This window comes from Fusarium graminearum, chromosome 3, assembly GCF_000240135.3.
Source record: "Fusarium graminearum PH-1 chromosome 3, whole genome shotgun sequence".
In the NCBI taxonomy this organism is placed as follows: domain Eukaryota; kingdom Fungi; phylum Ascomycota; class Sordariomycetes; order Hypocreales; family Nectriaceae; genus Fusarium; species Fusarium graminearum.
Genome location: NC_026476.1, coordinates 2,039,283 through 2,058,029, shown reverse-complemented (window position 1 = coordinate 2,058,029; position 18,747 = coordinate 2,039,283). Strand labels below are relative to the sequence as shown.

The window sequence follows — 18,747 nt, the reverse complement described above, 5'->3', positions numbered from 1 at the left end:
TAGAATCCCCAACGCCAAGTACCTATGAAAAGAATGCATATCGCTTTCCTCTATAATATCTAAATGCCCCCATCCAAGATTTCTGCAATATTGGCAACCAAGGTCAAGGCCTCTTCAGAAGAGATCTGTTGCAAAGAGCCAAACACTCCAATGGCTAGATTCTTGCCATCAACTGACGCTTCAATATCGATAGCCATCTATAACGGCGCGCGTTAGTAACCGTAAAGCTAATTTGGTAGAAAGACAAGATGACTTACTGGAATATCGTTTCTGAAAATGCTTTCCAGGTAGGGTGTCCGGGGACGATCAGGTAAGTTATCTTTGACAACAACACCTGTGTTCGTCTCAGGTAATACCGTGATGGAGTTCCCAGTTGGGTCGGTGTCGCCGGGGAGGGTTAGGAAATTCACAAATGAAGTTATTCTGATTCCTGTCCACTGTGCAATCTCCCAAAGACCAACCTCTGCCCGACTTTCAGATGTAATGAGGTGGATATCTCTTTGAATGTCGGCGGCGACAGCCGCTAGAGGTCGATTGATAGGTGAGCTGACCCTCAAAGGTACAAGATTCAAGGTGGGGTAGGTTTGAGGGAGGTTCTCGCCAGCAGCTCGATTGGCAAGATACAAACCAAACACAGTATCAGAGACATTGTTCTGTTTGGCAAGTGCTCTGGCGTAAGCTGAAAGAAACAAAGACTGGAAGGAAACGCCAGACTGGGTAGCAAGGGCCTGGATGGAACTGATGTCTGAGATGGCAGACCGGTTCAAATGCGAGGTTCGCATTTTGACGTCTGTGTCAGAGTTGGCGATAATAGGACTGGAAGATGAGCCCTTGAGATACGATGTCCAGAATTCTCGTCTTGCGATACGAGCTTCATCCGTAGTGTGGCGCATTGTAAATTGCTTCCACTGGGAGAGGCCCTTGTTTTCCATAGTACCAGAGCCATTCAGTAACTCAGATAGTCGCTGTAATAGTGCAGGGAGACTGACTCCGTCATACAGGGCATGGTGTAGTTTGAGACGTAAAAGCCATGTGTCTTTGTCCTCCTGTTCGATGTTCACCTCGACCAATGGCCGGATACAGCAGTTTGAGCGTTCTCCCGGTTGCAAGCTTGAAAGCGGAATGCCGAGTTCCTTAAGAATGATTTGTATGAAAGGGATAGTCGAAGACTGTGTGGAAGCAAAACAGGTTCGTAGAAGTGGTGTTTCGGATACAAGCTTGCCCCAAGCTTGATCAATTTCTCCCAGGCTAGCCGAGGTTTTGATCCGACAGGGAAACTCGGGGAAGAAGACAGACCCATCGGAATTTTCCCACGCAGTCAACATGTAAACTTGCATCGGCAAAGCAGGTAGAACTTCTGCTTCGTCCTTGTTTATGCCATTGTCGGCAAGCAGCTTGTTCACATCAATGTCAGCGGGTGGTAACCAGTCTTCGACAGTTTCAAGAGTTTGCAAAGGCTTCTTGAGCTTGGTGTCTGCCTTTTGAGCCATTTCCGATATGCTTGAGGATTTGATGAGATCTTGTGGTCGGAGATTTATGCCCGCTTTCCGTAGAAGTGATGATACCTTGATGGCACTGATTGAGTCCAGTCCAAGGTGGTACAGGTTGTCGGAAAGCTTGATGGACAAAATTGGAACATTCGAGACTTGAAAGAGAACCTCCCGAATTCCTATTTCGTTTTGGTTCCACTCAATCTTCTCATCTCTTGACGAATAATTATCGGAAGCATCTTCGTGGATGATACTCTCTGGTAGAGCCACTGGAGGCGTGCCACAAATTGAAACGCCTCGTTCGCTAAACGACAGGATTTCAGGGTCTTTCGACTTCAACAGAAAACTCATGACATTATCCAGCGTCTCGAGCAGACTCTGAGGACCTCCATTCCAGCTGCACTGGGGCTGTAGTGCGAGTCTCCACACTAGAGAGTCTGAGACAGCTTCAGCTTCCACGCAGAGAGGATACTCAGTGGATGATGACGCTTCAACCGAGGTCAACAGAGGGCGATCCGCTGGGTCACTCGATACCGGCGACCTTTGAAGTATGAACAAGGTATTGAACAAGTCTTGTCCGTCAACCTTTGCAGCCGATTGAGCTTTGCGGAGGGGATAGTGTTGGAAATCCCGAATGTCAGTCATGTTTTCTTCCAGGTAACGCAGGAACTCAGCTGCTGAGCCATGCAGTATACAACGCAGGGCAACTGTGTTCATTGTTGGAAAAACCAGACTGTCGGCTCCATCGAAGTCCCTCCCTGATAAGACGGTGCCGAATGTCACGTCTGTGCTTCGGATCTGGCGTGCTAGAGTGACTGCCCAACAAGCTTGACAGAGTACCTGTAGACTGACGGACAGTCTTTTACAGGCTGCGTCTATCTCCAATAGACTGACTTTTGACACCGACTCAAATCGTTGGACCTTTTCCTCAACTGTAGGAAGCTGGACTTTTGTGAGAATCGTCGACGATGGAGCGTCTTGCAAATATTGCATCCAAAAGTCCTTGGCCTTGCTAGTTGTGGATTCCATCACTCTCGCGATGAATTGCTCTACTGGAGGCCGAGTGATCAATCTTCCCTCCAGCAATGCCTGGAGATCTTGGAAGAGTAAACTTAAAGACCATCCATCGTAGAGAGCGTGAGCAATGGAGAGAACCATGTATCTTTCTTGGCCTATGACCACCAGCTTTAATTGAAAAAGTTTCTTTTGTCCTCTTCCATTCTTAGCCGCGGACTTGGCAGCATCGGTGATCTGGTGTAATTCGCTGAGGTCTTCAACTCTCGTTGCCTCAAAATCGATGTCAATGGATTTCGACACGACTTGGCAAAATGTCATGTCAAAGTCCTGACTCTCCACTTGGTAAAAGCCTGTTCTTAAAACTGGTGTTTGGTGTATGAGGTCCTTCCAAGCTTGGATGAGCTGTGTAGTATCAACATGGTCGGACACCCGTAAAACGTCGTGGTTGAAATAGGCCTCAAAGCCAGAATGGATCATTCCGGCTACCATCGATTCCTGCAGGTGGGTGGGCGGTAACACAGATTCTACATTGCTAATATCCACTTCCGAAGCCTCAAGATGTTCGCGCAACCTGTATCCAATGCGCGACAGGAAGTTATCTCTTGGGGGGCATGAAGAGTCATTGGTGATGCTTGCCAGTTCAGTGATCATCTTGGCGATTGTCTGTTGACGCATAATCTGTGAAGGGGCTAGATTAATGCTCTTTCTTTTGAGCTTGGCTGCAAGTTTAATCACATCAATGCTATCAAGGCCGAGCTCCAGGATGGAGACATCTTGTGCAATCTCTGCAGGGTTAATACCGACAAGTACTGAGATTTCGTTTTGGATTGCTTGAGCCTCTGATGTCCATTCAAAGCTGTTCTGGCTGTCCTTTTCTGCATTTCCACTGTGAAAGTCGTCGACGATAGGGATTTTGAATTGTGGAACAGGCACCTCACTCTGTGGTGACTCCGCCGCCAGGTCGGCGAAACGCTCGATCTCGTTGAGGAGGTTGTCCAGAATCGACTGAGAGACCACATGACCCTGAGCAACAAGTGTAAATCGGAGTTTGCCCGTTTTTGTATAGACAGCCTCAAGGGCGAGAGGGTAGTCAGGAGTTACTTCGCTATTTTGAATCTCAAAAGGCAGCTCATTGTCATCAGTCTTGGCTTCGTCAATTTGGTAGGTGAAGAGGGTGTCGAATAGAGCCTTGTTATGAGAGCACCACTTCTGGATATTCTTCAGAGGAACGTGTTGGAAGTCAAGAACCGAAGCATTGAAGTCATGACATCGTCGGACTAGCGATTTCCAATCCTCATGTTGAACAGCTTGGCGGAAGAAAGGCACAGTATTGAAGAGCGGACCAATGGTGTTTTCGACCCCTGGGAGATCAACTGCTCTCCCCGATACAACAACACCGATAGTGATTTGGCTTTCAACGAGGTTCTGCAAGACAGAAGTCCAAAGTGCCATTATCACGGCCTGTAGTGTGACGTTGTGCGAAGATCTCATTGCCTCGAAGTTTGAGATAGGCATATCACGCTCAGCAACAACGACCGAGCCGTGGGTGCTTCTCTCATGTGCTGTGATCGAAGAGGGTACCCAACCTTCCAGATGCTTCTCCCAGAAACCCTTACAGTTGTCATGTCTTGTCAAAGGGCCAGACGTGAGAGCTTCAAAGAACGAAGGAGCTTTTTGAACAGAGGTGCCTGCGTAATTTGCAGCTACTCTATCCATCATGAGATCGAAGCTGTTTCCATCATACAGTGCGTGGAAAATATGAACAGTGAACAATCTTGATGTAGGTGTTTCGACATAAGTCAACAACAAAGGCTGCGTAATCGAAGATTTGTTCCGTTGTATCCAATTCTCTTTTTGCTCTGCAAAGTAGTATTCGGCCAATTCGTTTGACCCAAAGGCGGTGGATTCCCAGGGGAAGAGAGGGTTTCGCAAAGCAACTTGTAAGAAGCCATCTGTGGAAGGTACGAAGACGGTCCTCAGGATGCTCTCAGAGAATACTAAATCCTTCCATGCCTGCTGAAATTTTGTTGTAGTCGTAGACTGGTGGAGCTTCAACTGGAAAGTATTGAAGTAAGCCCCAGGTTTTGTACTCGTAAGGGACCGTGAAATGATTCCTTCTTGTAACGGTGAGCATGGCGCAATATACTCGATGTCCGCCGGTCCAATATTAAGACTGCTATAGACCAAGCCACGGTGCCGATGCGCATACGCTTGGATGGACTGTTTGATTTCTCTGGCGAGCTTCTGTCTTTGACTTGAAGCGGCTTTAGCAAGACAGTTTGCAAGATCACCAATGACGGGGTTTTTGAGCAACATGGCAGGTGACACTGCATGTAAGCCACGCGATTTGAGGAGCGAGGCTAATTTGAGTGCTGTGATTGAGTCCACGCCAACGTCGAATATGCTTGTCGTTGGTGAAATATCGTCTTTGCTGATGTTACTAAACTGCGCCAAAGCGTCGTATAGCAGAACAAGAATATCCTGAGCACCTCGCGAAACAGGAGCTGTTGCGGCATGAGAGAGCTCCATGAGCTGTTCAGGCGCGAGTTCACTGAAGAGCTTCTTCAAATCCTTTATCTCGGCCTTATTGTTGGAAGAAAGCGGGATATATGGAAGAAGGAGAATATACGTTGGCACCATGTATCCTGGAAGCTTGGCACGGCAGGCTTCTTTTGCTTTCGTAGCTAGACCCTCGTCATCTGACACAACTCTGAGAGGCCCTGTGGTTAGGTGCTCGCTGACAATGAATGATACCAAGACATCCTTGCCACTAGTTCCATGTCGAGCCACGATTGTCGCAGCGTCGTGGACCTCAGTAACGTCGGTGCGGATGATGTGATTGATCTCTGCGATTTCGAGCCGTTGGCCTCGCAGTTTGACTTGGTCGTCAGCCCGACCCAGGAAGTCGAAGCAGCCATCATGCAGGACGCGTACAAGATCTCCAGTCCTGTAAACACGTTCACCAAACTCCTCCAGTGTAGGGAATCGTTCCTCTGTAAGTTGGGGTCGGTTGAGGTAGCCTTTTCCGACTAGTCTGCCTGATACGCAAAGCTCACCAACAGCGCCACGTAAAACAGGCGTGTTTGTGTTTTGTTTGAATATGAATGAGCCAACGTTGGGGAACTGCTTTCCGATGTTACTGGGTCGACCATTGACAGGCACACGCTGAAACATAGTAACACCGATAGTGGCCTCTGTTGGACCGTAGGCATTATAAATAACTGCTTTCGGTCCCCAAACATCAAGAATCTCTTGCTTAAGCTGTTCTCCTCCAGTGATAAAGACACCACGGCAGAGGCTAGGGATCTCGTCGGGGTGTGTTAGCCGTGCCAGACTTGGCGTTAGATCAATATGCGTAATCTCAAGCTTGTTGATGGATGCTGTCAAGTCGTCCAGAATGAGATCTTTTGGAGCAGCAACAACAGCCATGCCCACAGACCAGCTCCAATACTGCTCGAGGACGGAAACATCAAAATGTAAGGCTGCGAATTGAAGCCAACGTGAATCAGCATCCCAATGGCCCTTGAAAAGCTCTTGGAAGGCCATCATTGCTTGAACAGCATTATCATGGGTGATCTCACAGCCTTTGGGAGTTCCTGTAGTCCCAGAAGTATAGAGGCAATAGCAAGTATCTGAGGGGGAGATTGCTGGTTGGAAAATAAGCTCTTCTTCTTCCAGCACACTCAAAGACTCGACCTTCACTTCCAAAATAGCAGTTTTTGCTTCGAAGTCTAGATCCTCCAAACTCCGTGTAAGCAGACAAGGTGCTCTTGAATCTTCAACAATAAACTGCTTTCGAGCCTTTGGTGCAGAGGGATCAAGCGCAACAAAAGAGCAGCCAGCTTTGAGAATACCCAGGATGGAAAAGTACGCCTCGGGGCATTTGTCGAAGTGGATTGCGACAATACTGCCAGGGGTGAGCTTTTCTTGAAGCATGTTGGCCACCCTGTTTCCCATAATGTTGAGCTGGCGGTAGTCCCATTGTTTTTTAAGACATGTGTCTCCATCAAAAGCCGAGACAAACTCAAGAGCAAGTTTATTTGGGTGAACAGCTGCTCCCAGTTCCACGAATTGGTGCAAGAATTGGACAGGTGCATCAAGTACTGGATGCGAGGGAGGTAGAACAGAGTACAAATCTGGCGAAAGATTAAATGCCTCGTCTTCAGTAGCAAGATGATTGCAGGCGATGTGGTTCAGCGAAGAGTCGAATTGCTTCATCAGGAGATGTGCCTGCTCGCGAGGAAGTATATCGTTGTAATAGGTTATACATAGACGAACATGGTCATTTTCTGTAGGTTCAATTTCCAATGAAACTGAATACTCGACTCTTGCCTCATCCTTGACCAGCTTCCACGGTAATGAAGAAGATCCGGCGTCTGCCATTTTTTGATAAGCAATCAGTGTGTCAAACACAGGGCCAGTCGGATGTCCCAGCCATCTCTGAACTTTTCCAAGTGGTGAAAATTGATGCTTGTGAAGGCGCTGATTGTATTCCATCATGTAGCTGACCAGCTCAGCATTAGATGTAACATTGTTCCCCACAACGGGAACTGTGTTGAGACATGGGAACGGGGCGTCTTTGGTCTCATCGGTGGTTCTTCCAGATAGTGCAACACCAAAGACCACCGAGTTCTCGCCCAGATAGGATGCCAGTACTCGGGTCCAGGCCGCCTGGATGACTGCTTGGATGGTTACATTTGAGGCTTGAGTAGCACGCTTGAGTTTGGTGAATGATAGAGATGCCACAGTTGTGTCAGCAAGCATACATCGACTCTCAACTCGCAGCGGAGTCATCAATGGGAATTTGTTGACAACAGTGCTACTTGCCTTGGCCTCCCAAAAAGCCTTCTCCGACCCTTGCTCATCTAGTGAGTTAATTAAAATCGCCGACACGGCAGGCTCAATCCTTGACACTGGCGGCAGCCGCTCGCTCTTGACAAGCCGAGAAAGATCATAAAGCATCATTTGAAGTGCATGCGCATCGTAAAGTACGTGGTGAGCGACAAATTTCATCGAGGTTTGTTGAGGGGTCTGGGCCAGAACCACTGTCCAAGGGGGTTGGTGTAATGCAGTAAGAACTCTTTCGCTCGTATTGCCCTTCAAATTCAACAAGTCGGATACCTCATCGCCCTCAGATTCTGCAATACTAACGGGTGTCTTCATCGAACCTGGTGCATACCTAACCATAGCAAATGTGGCATCAGGGTGTTGGACAGGCACAAACCCAGTTCTTAGCATGGGGTGTCGTTCATGGAGCAACTGCCAAGCCTTTGTAAGACTCTCTAGCGAGATCTCATCTGTGACAATATACTCCATTGCGTTGAGATAGTTTTCGCCTCCAGATTGTATGAAAGATGCCAGCATGGCGGACTGCAAAGGTGTGCAGGGAAGAACTGCTTCAATAGTCGCTGTTTGAGGTAACCGACCAGCGATCTCGGAGTAGACTTGATGTGAGAATCGACCAATGTCATATCTTTTCAAATCCTCGCTCTTCGTTCTTGAGCGGTTTTCCAGCAGCTTAGCAGCTATCTTGGAGCAACTCGGACATTCAATTACGTCAGACGCAGAAACGATAAATCCACGCTGACGGAGAATTGAAGCCACTTGAACTGCGTTTATACTGTCCAGACCAAGTTGGAAGATGGTTGTGCGGCGCTTGATTTGCTGCTCGCTCACACCAGAGAGTTTGGCTAGAACTTGACGGACATCTAGTTCAACTTCGCTCCATTCTTCCTCCCCGTCAGGCATATTCCCTGTGTTGTCTTTCTTGTCATACTGCGGCTTGAGCTGTTGTAGTATCGAGCGCAGGCTATCAGGAAGATCCTCTGCAGTCATTGGGGTTGAGTGAGGAGCCGTCAAAATGGCCTTCAGTATCACCTTGAACGCGTCAGCCATAGCTGAGGCAACGTCTTCGGTTACAATACTCATATCCCGATGAAGATTGATGACTAGTGAGTTCAGCCCCGGACAGGGAACCACCTCACAAACTAAAGGGATGTCCATATCTCCAGAGTCTGCTTCGAGTTCCCAAACAGTTTGATCGATGTCTTGTAGCGGCTTCTGTAGCAGCAGTAGAGTATCAAAGATGTGTTTACCAGTACGGTTGATGCTACGCTGTATCAGACGCAATGGAGTGAATTGGTACGTGAGCATCTCTGTATTTAGCTTTTGCAAGTGCTTGACCATATCGATGTTGCTCGATGTTGTCGGCAAGGCAACTCGAATGGGGATGGTATTGAAACAAGGCGCAACAAGCCTTTCCAGACCATCAATATCCAGCGTTCGGCCGCTCATAACGTTTCCAAAGCACACATCTGGTTGCCGGTAGGTCATCGCAAGAACAGTGGCCCAACTTGCTTGACAGACTGAGAGGAGAGTCGTACCGAAGTCACGGAGACGTCCCTGCAGATTGGCAAGGGGCATGTCCAGAGATGTGGTACAAGTACTCTGGTCAATCTCACTTGAACTTGACTGTGTGAATATTGACAATGCCTTATATCCTCGAAGGTGCTGTTGCCAAAACTCCTCAGTGTCGTTAGGTAGATTGGTCGAAATCTCTAAAAACTCCTTATAAGACACTGGGGGCAACAGATCCTCGCCGCCAGCCAGCGCTTCCACTTCTTTCAGCAGTCGCTCCATCGCCACGCCGTCATATAGCGCGTGGTGGCAGATAAACGAAAGGAATGCGGAGCCTCTGTATCGAAGAAGAGCTAGAGACACAGGCGGGGTTCTCGAGTCAACTGGATCTGGCAAAGATTTAAGATGTTCTTCGATCGCTCCATCAAACGATGGTTCGCTGATGTCAAATGTTCTCCAGGGAATTTCCCAATCCTCCAGGACAACCTGAGCAATAGCATGCTTAGAGTCTGTCGTCGTAGCGAAACAGGTTCGGAGGATATCATGCCTCTTTGACATTACTTCCCAATATGATCGAATTGCCCCAGGCTCTGCCTTCAGACGCAAGAGAACTTTGTTATAGTAGCCTCTTTGTCCACGAGACAGCATTGCTTCTTGTAAGGGTGTACATGGCAAGATATCCTTGATGGCCTTTGACTCTCCGAGGAAAACTTCCTTTATTGCGGCGGTGAAGGCGGCGGGGAAGAATTCCCTTTGAGTGCCCTCAAATGCCGTCTCTTCATACAAAGGCTTCCCCTCCAGATGCTTTGCCAGTTGGGCAATAGTTGGATTGCGCAGGATATCAGATACTGCAACACGGGCCCCTAATTTTGCATTTAGGGCACGAGCAAGATCAATCGCTGAGATGGAGTCTACTCCGAGGACGGTGAAGGGCGTCCATCGACCGAAGCCACCAGCGGATGCTGCCACGGATTCTTTGATGACTTCCGAGATTACCAGGTCCATTCGACTCCAGTCACCCTCATCTGGATTATCGCCAGACGATCTCGACACCTTTTCGAGATAGTGTCGGTCAAGCTTGTCGAAACAATCATGTAAACGACGTTTGTCTACCTTTCCACTCGATGTCATCGGCATAGAAGAGATCGGCACAAGGTAAGATGGTACCATATATCCAGGTAGGCGTGATTGCATGTGCGCAGCCAAAGACTGTTGAACTTCATTGTCAATCTCCAGCACACGGAACTCAGTAGGGTCATGCTGAGGAACAAAGAAGAGGGCTAATTGCTTGATAGTGCTCTCCTCATGTTCCACTAAGACTGTAGCAGCTGAGGTTGCAAATCCAGCCATGGTGACTGTGCTGTTAATCTCGCCTATCTCAATTCGTTGGCCTCTCAACTTCACCTGGTCATCGATACGACCTAAGATTACCAAGGATCCATCAGGAAGCATGCGTCCCATGTCTCCGGATCGGTAAAGCTTTCCATACTGAGGGTGATGGATAAACTTTTGCGCTGTGAGCTCTGGCATGTTTAGGTAGCCTTGAGCAACCTGCGCACCGCCAAAACAGAACTCTCCAACCCAGTTCAGAGGCACAGTGTCAAGCGTTGCTGGGGAAAGGACTACAGCGGAGGTATTAGGGAACACGTGCCCTAAGTGCTCGATATGGTCATCTGTCGCCATCTTCTTGACTGTGCAGATATTCGTGGTTTCAGAGGGACCATAGCCCTGCCACAGCTGGTGACACCATTTGTTGTGTACGGCCTGTGTCATGGGCTCACCGGCCGTTACAAGGAATTGCACACTTGGGACGTTTGAAGGTTCGACAAGGGCAGCCACAGTCGGTGTCATGCTAAGGTGCGTGATCTCAAGGTCGCGTATCGAACGTTCAATGTCCTCCAGAATTGTGTCATTGGTGCCTGCGCAGAGACACATACCGGCGCACCAAGTATAGAATATTTCGAAAACCGATACATCGAAAGCTTGAGAACATGCTTGAAGGAGCCGACCTTGTGAGCTGGAGGGCTTTGGGTACGTTGCCTCGAGATGTTCAATGTTCGCGACAATGCTCTGTTGCTGAACAGCAACACCTTTTGGAGTTCCCGTGGTACCCGACGTGTAAATCACGTATGCAAGTCGAGATCCATCAACTTCATTGTCCAAGTTAGCTGTGGAGAATTCGTTGAACAAGTTGGTGTTAACAGTAATGGTTGACAACTCAAGCATTGATGCAAGTTGGTCGGGTGAACTGTCAACCAAACAGTACTTGATTTCGGCCTGTAATAGAATCTCGCGAGTACGGGCAAGAGGTGTTGAAGGGAGAATTGGCAGATATCCACAACCGCACTTGATGATGGCCAAGATTGATGCATACAGAGCAGGTGATTTTTCCATGATCACGGCCACCACCTGACCGACTTGGATACCACAGCTTTGCAAGTAATGTGCTATCTGATTTGCCTCATTGTTCAGTTCTCGGAATGACCAAACAACATTATTCGCAACTTTCAGAGAGTGGTAAAATAGCAGGGCATTCTCCTCTGGGTGTTTGCGAACAACATCCTCAAAAAGCCGCGCTAAGTCAGGGACTCGTTGGGGTGGAGATGCATTGATATTGTCAACAGACGGAGTGCATTTGATCTCCCTCAATGCACACTTGATCTCTTGGGTAGGCCTTTCCAAGATTGAGTGTGCCAACGCCTCAAATTGATCAACCATGTGCTGAACTGTTGCTGGTGGCACAATCGCTTCATGATATGTAACTTGCAACGTGAATCCGTCTTCTGTCGGCTCGACTTCGAACAAGATGGGCGTTTCCAAGCGGTCAAGATGAGTAGCTTCTTTCACCATACACTGTGTTCGCTCTGAGCTAGCGAGTGACTCTTGGTACACAAATAGTACGTCGTACAGGCTCTCTCCGAGTTGCAAACCAACTAACTTCTTAACCTCGGACAGAGAGACTGTGCAGTATTGCATAATCTTTCTGTTGCTGGAGTGTAGGTTTTTGAGTAGTTCCAGACCAATAGAGATCTTGTCGAAGTCTATCCTGACGGGCAGTGCAGCAATACATGGTCCAATGATTTGTTCAATGTCTATCACTGGGATAGTTCTTCCAGAGGTCACTGAACCGATTGTGATATCCCGCGCCCCTGTAACACTGGTCCATAAAAGAGCCAGCGATGCCTGGAACAAAACCTGGGGGCTGAAGCCATTCCTCTGGACTTCTGCAGTAACTCTACGACGAGAAAGTGACATAGGTCTTCGGAATGAAAGGACCTCACCCGAGTGAACAAGCTTATCTCGCAGCTTGGGCAGTGGTGTTTGCTTCCATCCCGCGAGATTTTCAGTCCAAAACATCCGTGCATCATCACTGGTCTGTAGTTGTTGGTAAAACTTAACAACCTCGCGAAACGACGAATGCTCTGATACTGGTTCTTGCAAAAGCAGCTTAGACCAATCAGAAAGCAGAACATCCATGGACCAGCCATCGTATAGGGAGTGATGTATCTGCAAAAGGACACGGGATTTTTCATCCACGGAATCTCGTTGAATCTGAAGTCTCATAGGGGAGCAAAAGTCTTCGGGTGATGAAAGCGAAAAGTCACCTTGAACCTGGTCAACGACTTTGATTTGCTCAGGTCGGAGTTCCCCGTAGACAAGGGTGACGAATCTTCTATCAACAATCGCAAATCCGGTGCGTAGGATTGGGTTCTTCTGCGATAGCTGCGCGAACGATTCGGAAATTTGATAGGCAGAGTAGCTGAGGGGAATAGCGAGCTCGACCTGGTTGCAATACGCAGTTGAGTTGTGAGACGTTTCAGCCAGCATGGCCGCTTGCAACGGAGTACATGGGATTATCTCTTCAATCAAGCCGCTCATGTCAGCCAGAGTGGCGTTCTGCTGCAGAATTTGGCCGAAGTCTAGCGACAGGTTTGTCGAGAATGGCAGGGAGCTGACAGTTTGATTTTGTATCTGCCTCCGTGCAGCGAAAATAATGTCGAATACAGTTTTAGCTGTGAGCAGATCAGTCGTATCAATGCTATATCCTGCATTCCGAAGACTTGAGGCAAGTTTAATTGCGCTGAGAGAGTCCATCCCGATAGCAGCGAGAGAAGTGGACTTGTTGACTTTGAAATTCATGACACGAGACACGACCACCAGAAGACTTGACTCGAACTCATCCACAGGTTCGGAGTCTGCAATGTCTTCTAACATGGCTTCTTTGTGTTCCTCGTACTCTGCCTTGAGCCTTTTCCTATCGACCTTGCCGCTGGGTAGTCGAGGAAATTCAGACATCAAAACCACTTCTCCAGGAACCATGTACTGCGGCAGCCAATCTCCGCAGTGCTTCAGGACAGCATCTTCTGTGACACCTGCATCCACAGCGCAGAAAACCACCAGGATAGATCTCGCCACTGCTGCTACAGCGCTGTGACATCCTGATGTGCGAAGGACAGCTTGTTCCACTTCACCTAGCTCTAAACGCTGCCCTCGCAGCTTCACTTGCCCATCTGATAATCGACCAAAGCATTCCAGCTTTCCATTTGGGAGTAGCCGAGCTTTGTCACCTGTACGGTAAATGCGACCAAAGGGCGAATCAATGAAAACCGAATTTGTCTGTTCAGGCCGGTTGATATAGCCAGTGGCTAGTTGGCAGCCACCCACAGCTAGCTCTCCGACCTCTCCTTGGGGAAGAACTCTTATCTCAGATTGCTCACTATCTGAATCAGGAACTTCAATGATAAAACATGAGACTGTGTCTAAGGGTACACCGATGTTTCCCGTTGAAGAATCAGAAGAAAATTCCGCTTGAAGTGTACTTTAGACATGTTAGCCTTGAATATTGACCAGAGTATTTCAACGTACCAATGAATAGTCGCCTCAGTCGGACCGTACATTGCCCAAAGCATGCTTGGTCTGTTTTCATCGCCTCCAAATTCTTCGACGACGGGTGCATTGAGCATTTCACCGATAGTCAACAACACCTTGAGTTCCGGTGCGTTCGATCTTGTCCGCAACAGACTTCCGGCGACTGTTGGTGTGAGTTCGCAAGCGTCTACCTCCATGGTACGCAATACCCCAGGAAGATCGTCCAACATCTCGATTCTTCGCACACTGACCAAAGTCGCTCCTCGGAAGAATGGGAAGAATATTTCAAAAACAGAAACATCAAATGTGGGTGCTGCGAACTGTAGAAAGCGAGAGAATGATGGAATATGTCTGTCGTGTGCAATAAGAGCTTGTGTCGCAGCATCATGGGAAATTCCCACACCTTTGGGCGTTCCTGTCGAACCAGAAGTATACATGACATAGGCCAGGTCTTCTGGTCCGGGAACTCGAGAGCTGACTTCAGTCGATAGACTTTGAAGTGTGCTACTTTGGTCTTCTTCCTCATCAACTATGATCACGGCTGCACTAATGCCATTAGGTATCGCAGAGGCAAGCTCTTTTGATACGAGCACCACTGTTGCCGCTACATCGTCAAGAATGAATTTCACCCGTTCTGGTGGTGCGTCGATGTTGAGAGGACAGAAGGCTCCTCCGGCCTTCAGGATGGCCAAAAGGGAGATATATAGTGAAGGGGACTGGTGAATGAGGAGAGGGACAACAAACTGGCCCTGAGCACTGCCCGATGTTTTGGTAATGCGGCTGGCGAGGGATGTTGCTGCTTCATGTAGCTGATGGTATGTAATATTTACTCGCTGGTTGCTTCCCATGTAATCCAGAGCAACATTTTGGTTTGGAGGCTTAACCAGTTGGTGCAACAGATGTGGCCCAGGTTGCCTGGATGCCTGGGCATTCATGATCGAAAGCCCAGTGATGTCCATTGTTGCTTCTGTCAATCTCTCAGCTTGTTGGTAGACTGGAAGACGAGTTAGTAAAAAGTATGGCGCTTTTAGGCAATTGAGGCAATGGTGCTAGTAATGATAGTAGCGATAGAGTGTAGTTTCGATCAACAAATAGCGCCAGTAACAATCGAGGCCAGTGACGGTAACGTTTGGAGGTGTGTGCATGCAGTAGAATGTATGGCCCTTTTAGGGAATATTATGGTCAGCCAGGAGCCTCACCCTGGTGCATGAATCACAGGCCAAGTACTATCAGAGAATATAGGTGGACTAACACCAGGTTACTTCGGTCACTTGGTGACCACGCGGAACCAGGACTCGGGATGAGTGGGCATCAGCCGGGGTACAAAACACGGAGGCTGCGAATTGGAATTGCGACAAAACAATCGGTTGTAAGCCGTCTTAGAATCGGCGTCACGGTGATTCGCTCAAGAAAAACTCGAGGCGTGGGATGTGATATAATGCGGTTGACCTGATCGAAGGGGGCGTGTGGATGACAGTATAATCCAGCCTGTCAACGTCGAGTAATTACTCATCGACCCGCGAGAGTGGCAGGTACAAGCAAAACCCGGCTATAATAGTGTTCTGCATGTGCATGGTTAGCAGCAATGACAGGTTGAAAGGAGGGGCAGTCAAAGCGCGTACCAGGTCCAGGAGAGGTAAAAGTCAAGACCCTGACGTGAAGCAGTTGATGTAGCGTTACGTTTGACTGATTGAATCAAAGTGGTGTGAGCCGAGATACCTGGATCTCTGTTTTGGATGCATGTATGGTGGAGCTCTTTGACGTCGGGAGTATAGTAAAATGAGCTTGTTATGTATGTATTATGCTAAAAATTGTAGAGCACTGTACTGTTCCAGGATACGACGTGGGTGCGTGGGATATTGGTTCTCTCATTGACAAGGCGATTGACCTTTGGTGCCAAATGAGTAGAAAACCCACTCGATAGATTGCGTCACGACTTGGTTGACACATTCTATTTAGTCTTTGAATGTGACGAGCTTACTCGAATGTTGGGCTCATCAGCTACTTCAAGTATGTCCCAAATCAGAGCACAAGAGAACAGACCAAGTCGTGAAGAGTGACTCTCGTCATCTGCTGGGTCGCAAATGTGATGGGATGGGCTTATAAAATTCGTGATTCCGTATTTGGTAGCTCGGTTGATCACACTGGGCCTTAAATCGGAACCAACCCCGACAAGGGAAAGGTCGGTCCATCTTTGCACTTCAACACAGGATTAACTACCTGGTAAGCCGTTGGGCAAAAAGGCTTATGGCGGCAATCGAGGCAAAGGGAATTTCAGGATTGAAGATATCACGTAGACAAATGCAACACTGGTTGCAAGCCAAGCGATTGCACTTGCCCGTTCTGGCCGTCAATTCAAGGTCTCAGTCAGCACTTGATCAACTTTGTGATTGATAACCACATCGCTTTTGGTCCATGCAGGCGACGGATCCTCAACGGATCGCCCCGAGATGAAGGGAGCCACATTCTGACAAATGATTTTGTTTGCGAAATCCATATGAAATTTTGTACGTTCGGCATACAACTGTAACAAAGAAGCGAGCGTCCGATGCTTTCATGTATCAGACACGGACCATTACCCACAAACAACCTTGCGAATGTTCCGGCGAATATAGGTCGAATGGGGCCAGAATGCTCAGCAACAGAGCCAGAGAGAAATGAGTCCAGGTCATAGTTTGGACGCCAAAGGTGGATGGAAAGGTGAGCTAGGGAGGAGAAATGTGCGGGATGTGATTGAGTAAGAAATTATGACCATGTACGAGATGCTCGGCAGAGCAGAACATTGTCGACACAACGCAGAAAAAAGCAAGACAGGAAAGCTTGGTACAGGGCTTTTGTGTATAGGATGATAGGTGTATTGAACGATCTGAGAACTGCGCCAAGACGATGGTTAGACGCTTGTTGACTTACCTGTTCTACAAGATATGAAACATATCAATCATGAAGACGTGAGAGGGCCGTACTGGGCATTCAATGAACGAGTGTGTCGACCAGGAAAAACATTCGGCAGAAATCGAACCGAGGACGGAAAGGGTTGAAGCCATTACTCAATCTTCGAAGCGACGATGCCTCGAGGTGACCAAGGAGACTGACAAGGACAAGGGCAAACCCCAGGCTCATCAATTGAAGGACCCATACTCGGTCGGCGTAGTCTCGGACGCCCGAGGGGATGCTGTTTAGAATGACACCGTAACGTGGGATCCTAGGCGAGCTTTGCACTCGATTACAGAAGCAAAATAGCAGCAGCTGGTCCGTCGGTTTGTGGCTAATACGATAACGACGACGTTAGGGGGCGGTTAAGCGAAGTTGAGCGGCGTCAGCGGCTGGCGCTGGAAGCAATGGTAGACTCATGACATGTGGGCAGCCGTAGGTTAGGCCAGAAAGACAGGTGACAGGCAATGTCCAGGGTTCAGGACGACAGACGATAATTAATTGAGAGCCGTGATGAAGCGGGAGTGATGCTGGTGGGGATTTTAGGTCCTGGGCTTTGGACCTTGGATGATGCAAGTTGTGGGTGGGGAAACGGAAGGGAGGTGTGGGCTGCCTTTTCATACGTTGAGGACCTGAGCTTGGGAGGTGCATCCATTTATTGGTCGACTTTCCTTGCTGGCAAAACGGTACCCTATTCTCACTGACCTAGAAATTAATTATCAACTGTCACAAAACCTTTTGGGTGAATGAAGTTTGAGGTAAATATATGGAAGAAACATCACGATATTTTTTTTCTATGAATAAATGATGCTGCTGTGTTGAGTGTTGAAAACAGTGTGGTGCTGTAAAGACAAAAGCGAATGGAAAAAGACGTCAGATTTAGGCACTGACCACAGCCCAAAATTCATGTGTACAGCAAGGCGACATGCTGATCTTCGGCTTGATCTAATCAGATAACCTAATAGTTGATCCATGTTCACATTCATGCATGGTACCCACGTCACCATTTCGAAGGTTCTCCGAGGTGCAGAGAGCATGAGAAATAATTGTTTTTGTAATAATGAACATAAAAAATCTAAAACATCTAAGGTAGCTAAGACCTGTTTAAGAATATATAGCCTTTCTCGATACAACTTTAATAGTCAATTAAGGAAAAACTTCTAGAATGTTTTCCAAGGGTTTGATGGTAAAAACCTTGAAAGCGATATAGTACGATGGGTACTAACCCCTACACACTAAAGTTACCCAAGAGAAATATGAATGAGGGCTCAAAGATCCAAAGTAAGTTTGTCCAGTTAGAGTAAACTGCCAATCGCATTGAAGTCAGGATCTCGGGAAGTCAAAGCGGTCCGTCCTATTCATGTCTGTAAAATCTCTCTCCGCCGTTGATCCGCATGTCGACAGAACCTAAAACGAATTTGGTCCCTGATGGTGGCCTGTGGCCTTGCATCAGTTTATTACCAGGGTTCTTGACGGGAGCTCTTGTGAGTGCGTGCCGCCCCCCCTGGGTCCTCATATGGGATTAAAGAACAATAGCCGCCTCCAAGCTGGGTGCTTCTTTAGTAGAATGAACCAACAACGATCATTGACTGCCGGAGCGTTGGTAAGATCCAGATGTTCTAGATTGCGGAATGCAATGTGTCTAAAAACAAGGGTCTGAAGTTGCACGAGATAACAAAAACACCAGGTTTCGGAACATGGGCTGCGCACTACGTAAATAATATCTTACGGTTTCGCCGATTCCATCGTGCCATGCCACGGGTATTTCCAGAGTTGTCGTCCCATCAATGCATGTCTCATGCATAAGTCAATAGTATTTCCATTGCAACATAATGAACGCATTGACAAGGGGCAAACATCCCTGCTGCATCCCGCTTGATGCAGTCTCAGAATGTCTTGACAGAGAGAGATTCACAATCTAATCAATCAATGGAACGGCTTTTGTGAAACCGCTGCTCGCTAGCCCGGCGAATCCTAATCGTCACACGTAGTTTTGAGTAGCTCTGGACATCTTATCGATCAGCGGCGAGTTGGGGCTGAAATGCTAATTTACCTAGTGCTTGACTGTACTGTAATGGGCCAA

The 18,747-nt window shown here is 48.0% G+C and overlaps 1 protein-coding gene across 1 annotated transcript; it reads right to left on the bottom strand.

Annotated features, from left to right (window-relative positions):
• Window positions 1-59: 59 nt before the first annotated feature.
• FGSG_05372 (uncharacterized protein) lies at window positions 60-14,692 on the bottom strand (the record flags this gene model as incomplete). The annotated part of the gene is made up of 3 exons (XM_011325594.1): window positions 60-197; window positions 258-13,683; window positions 13,731-14,692. 3 exons carry the CDS (start codon window positions 14,690-14,692, stop codon window positions 60-62), a joined length of 14,526 nt encoding a protein of 4,841 aa, XP_011323896.1.
• Window positions 14,693-18,747: the final 4,055 nt, after the last annotated feature.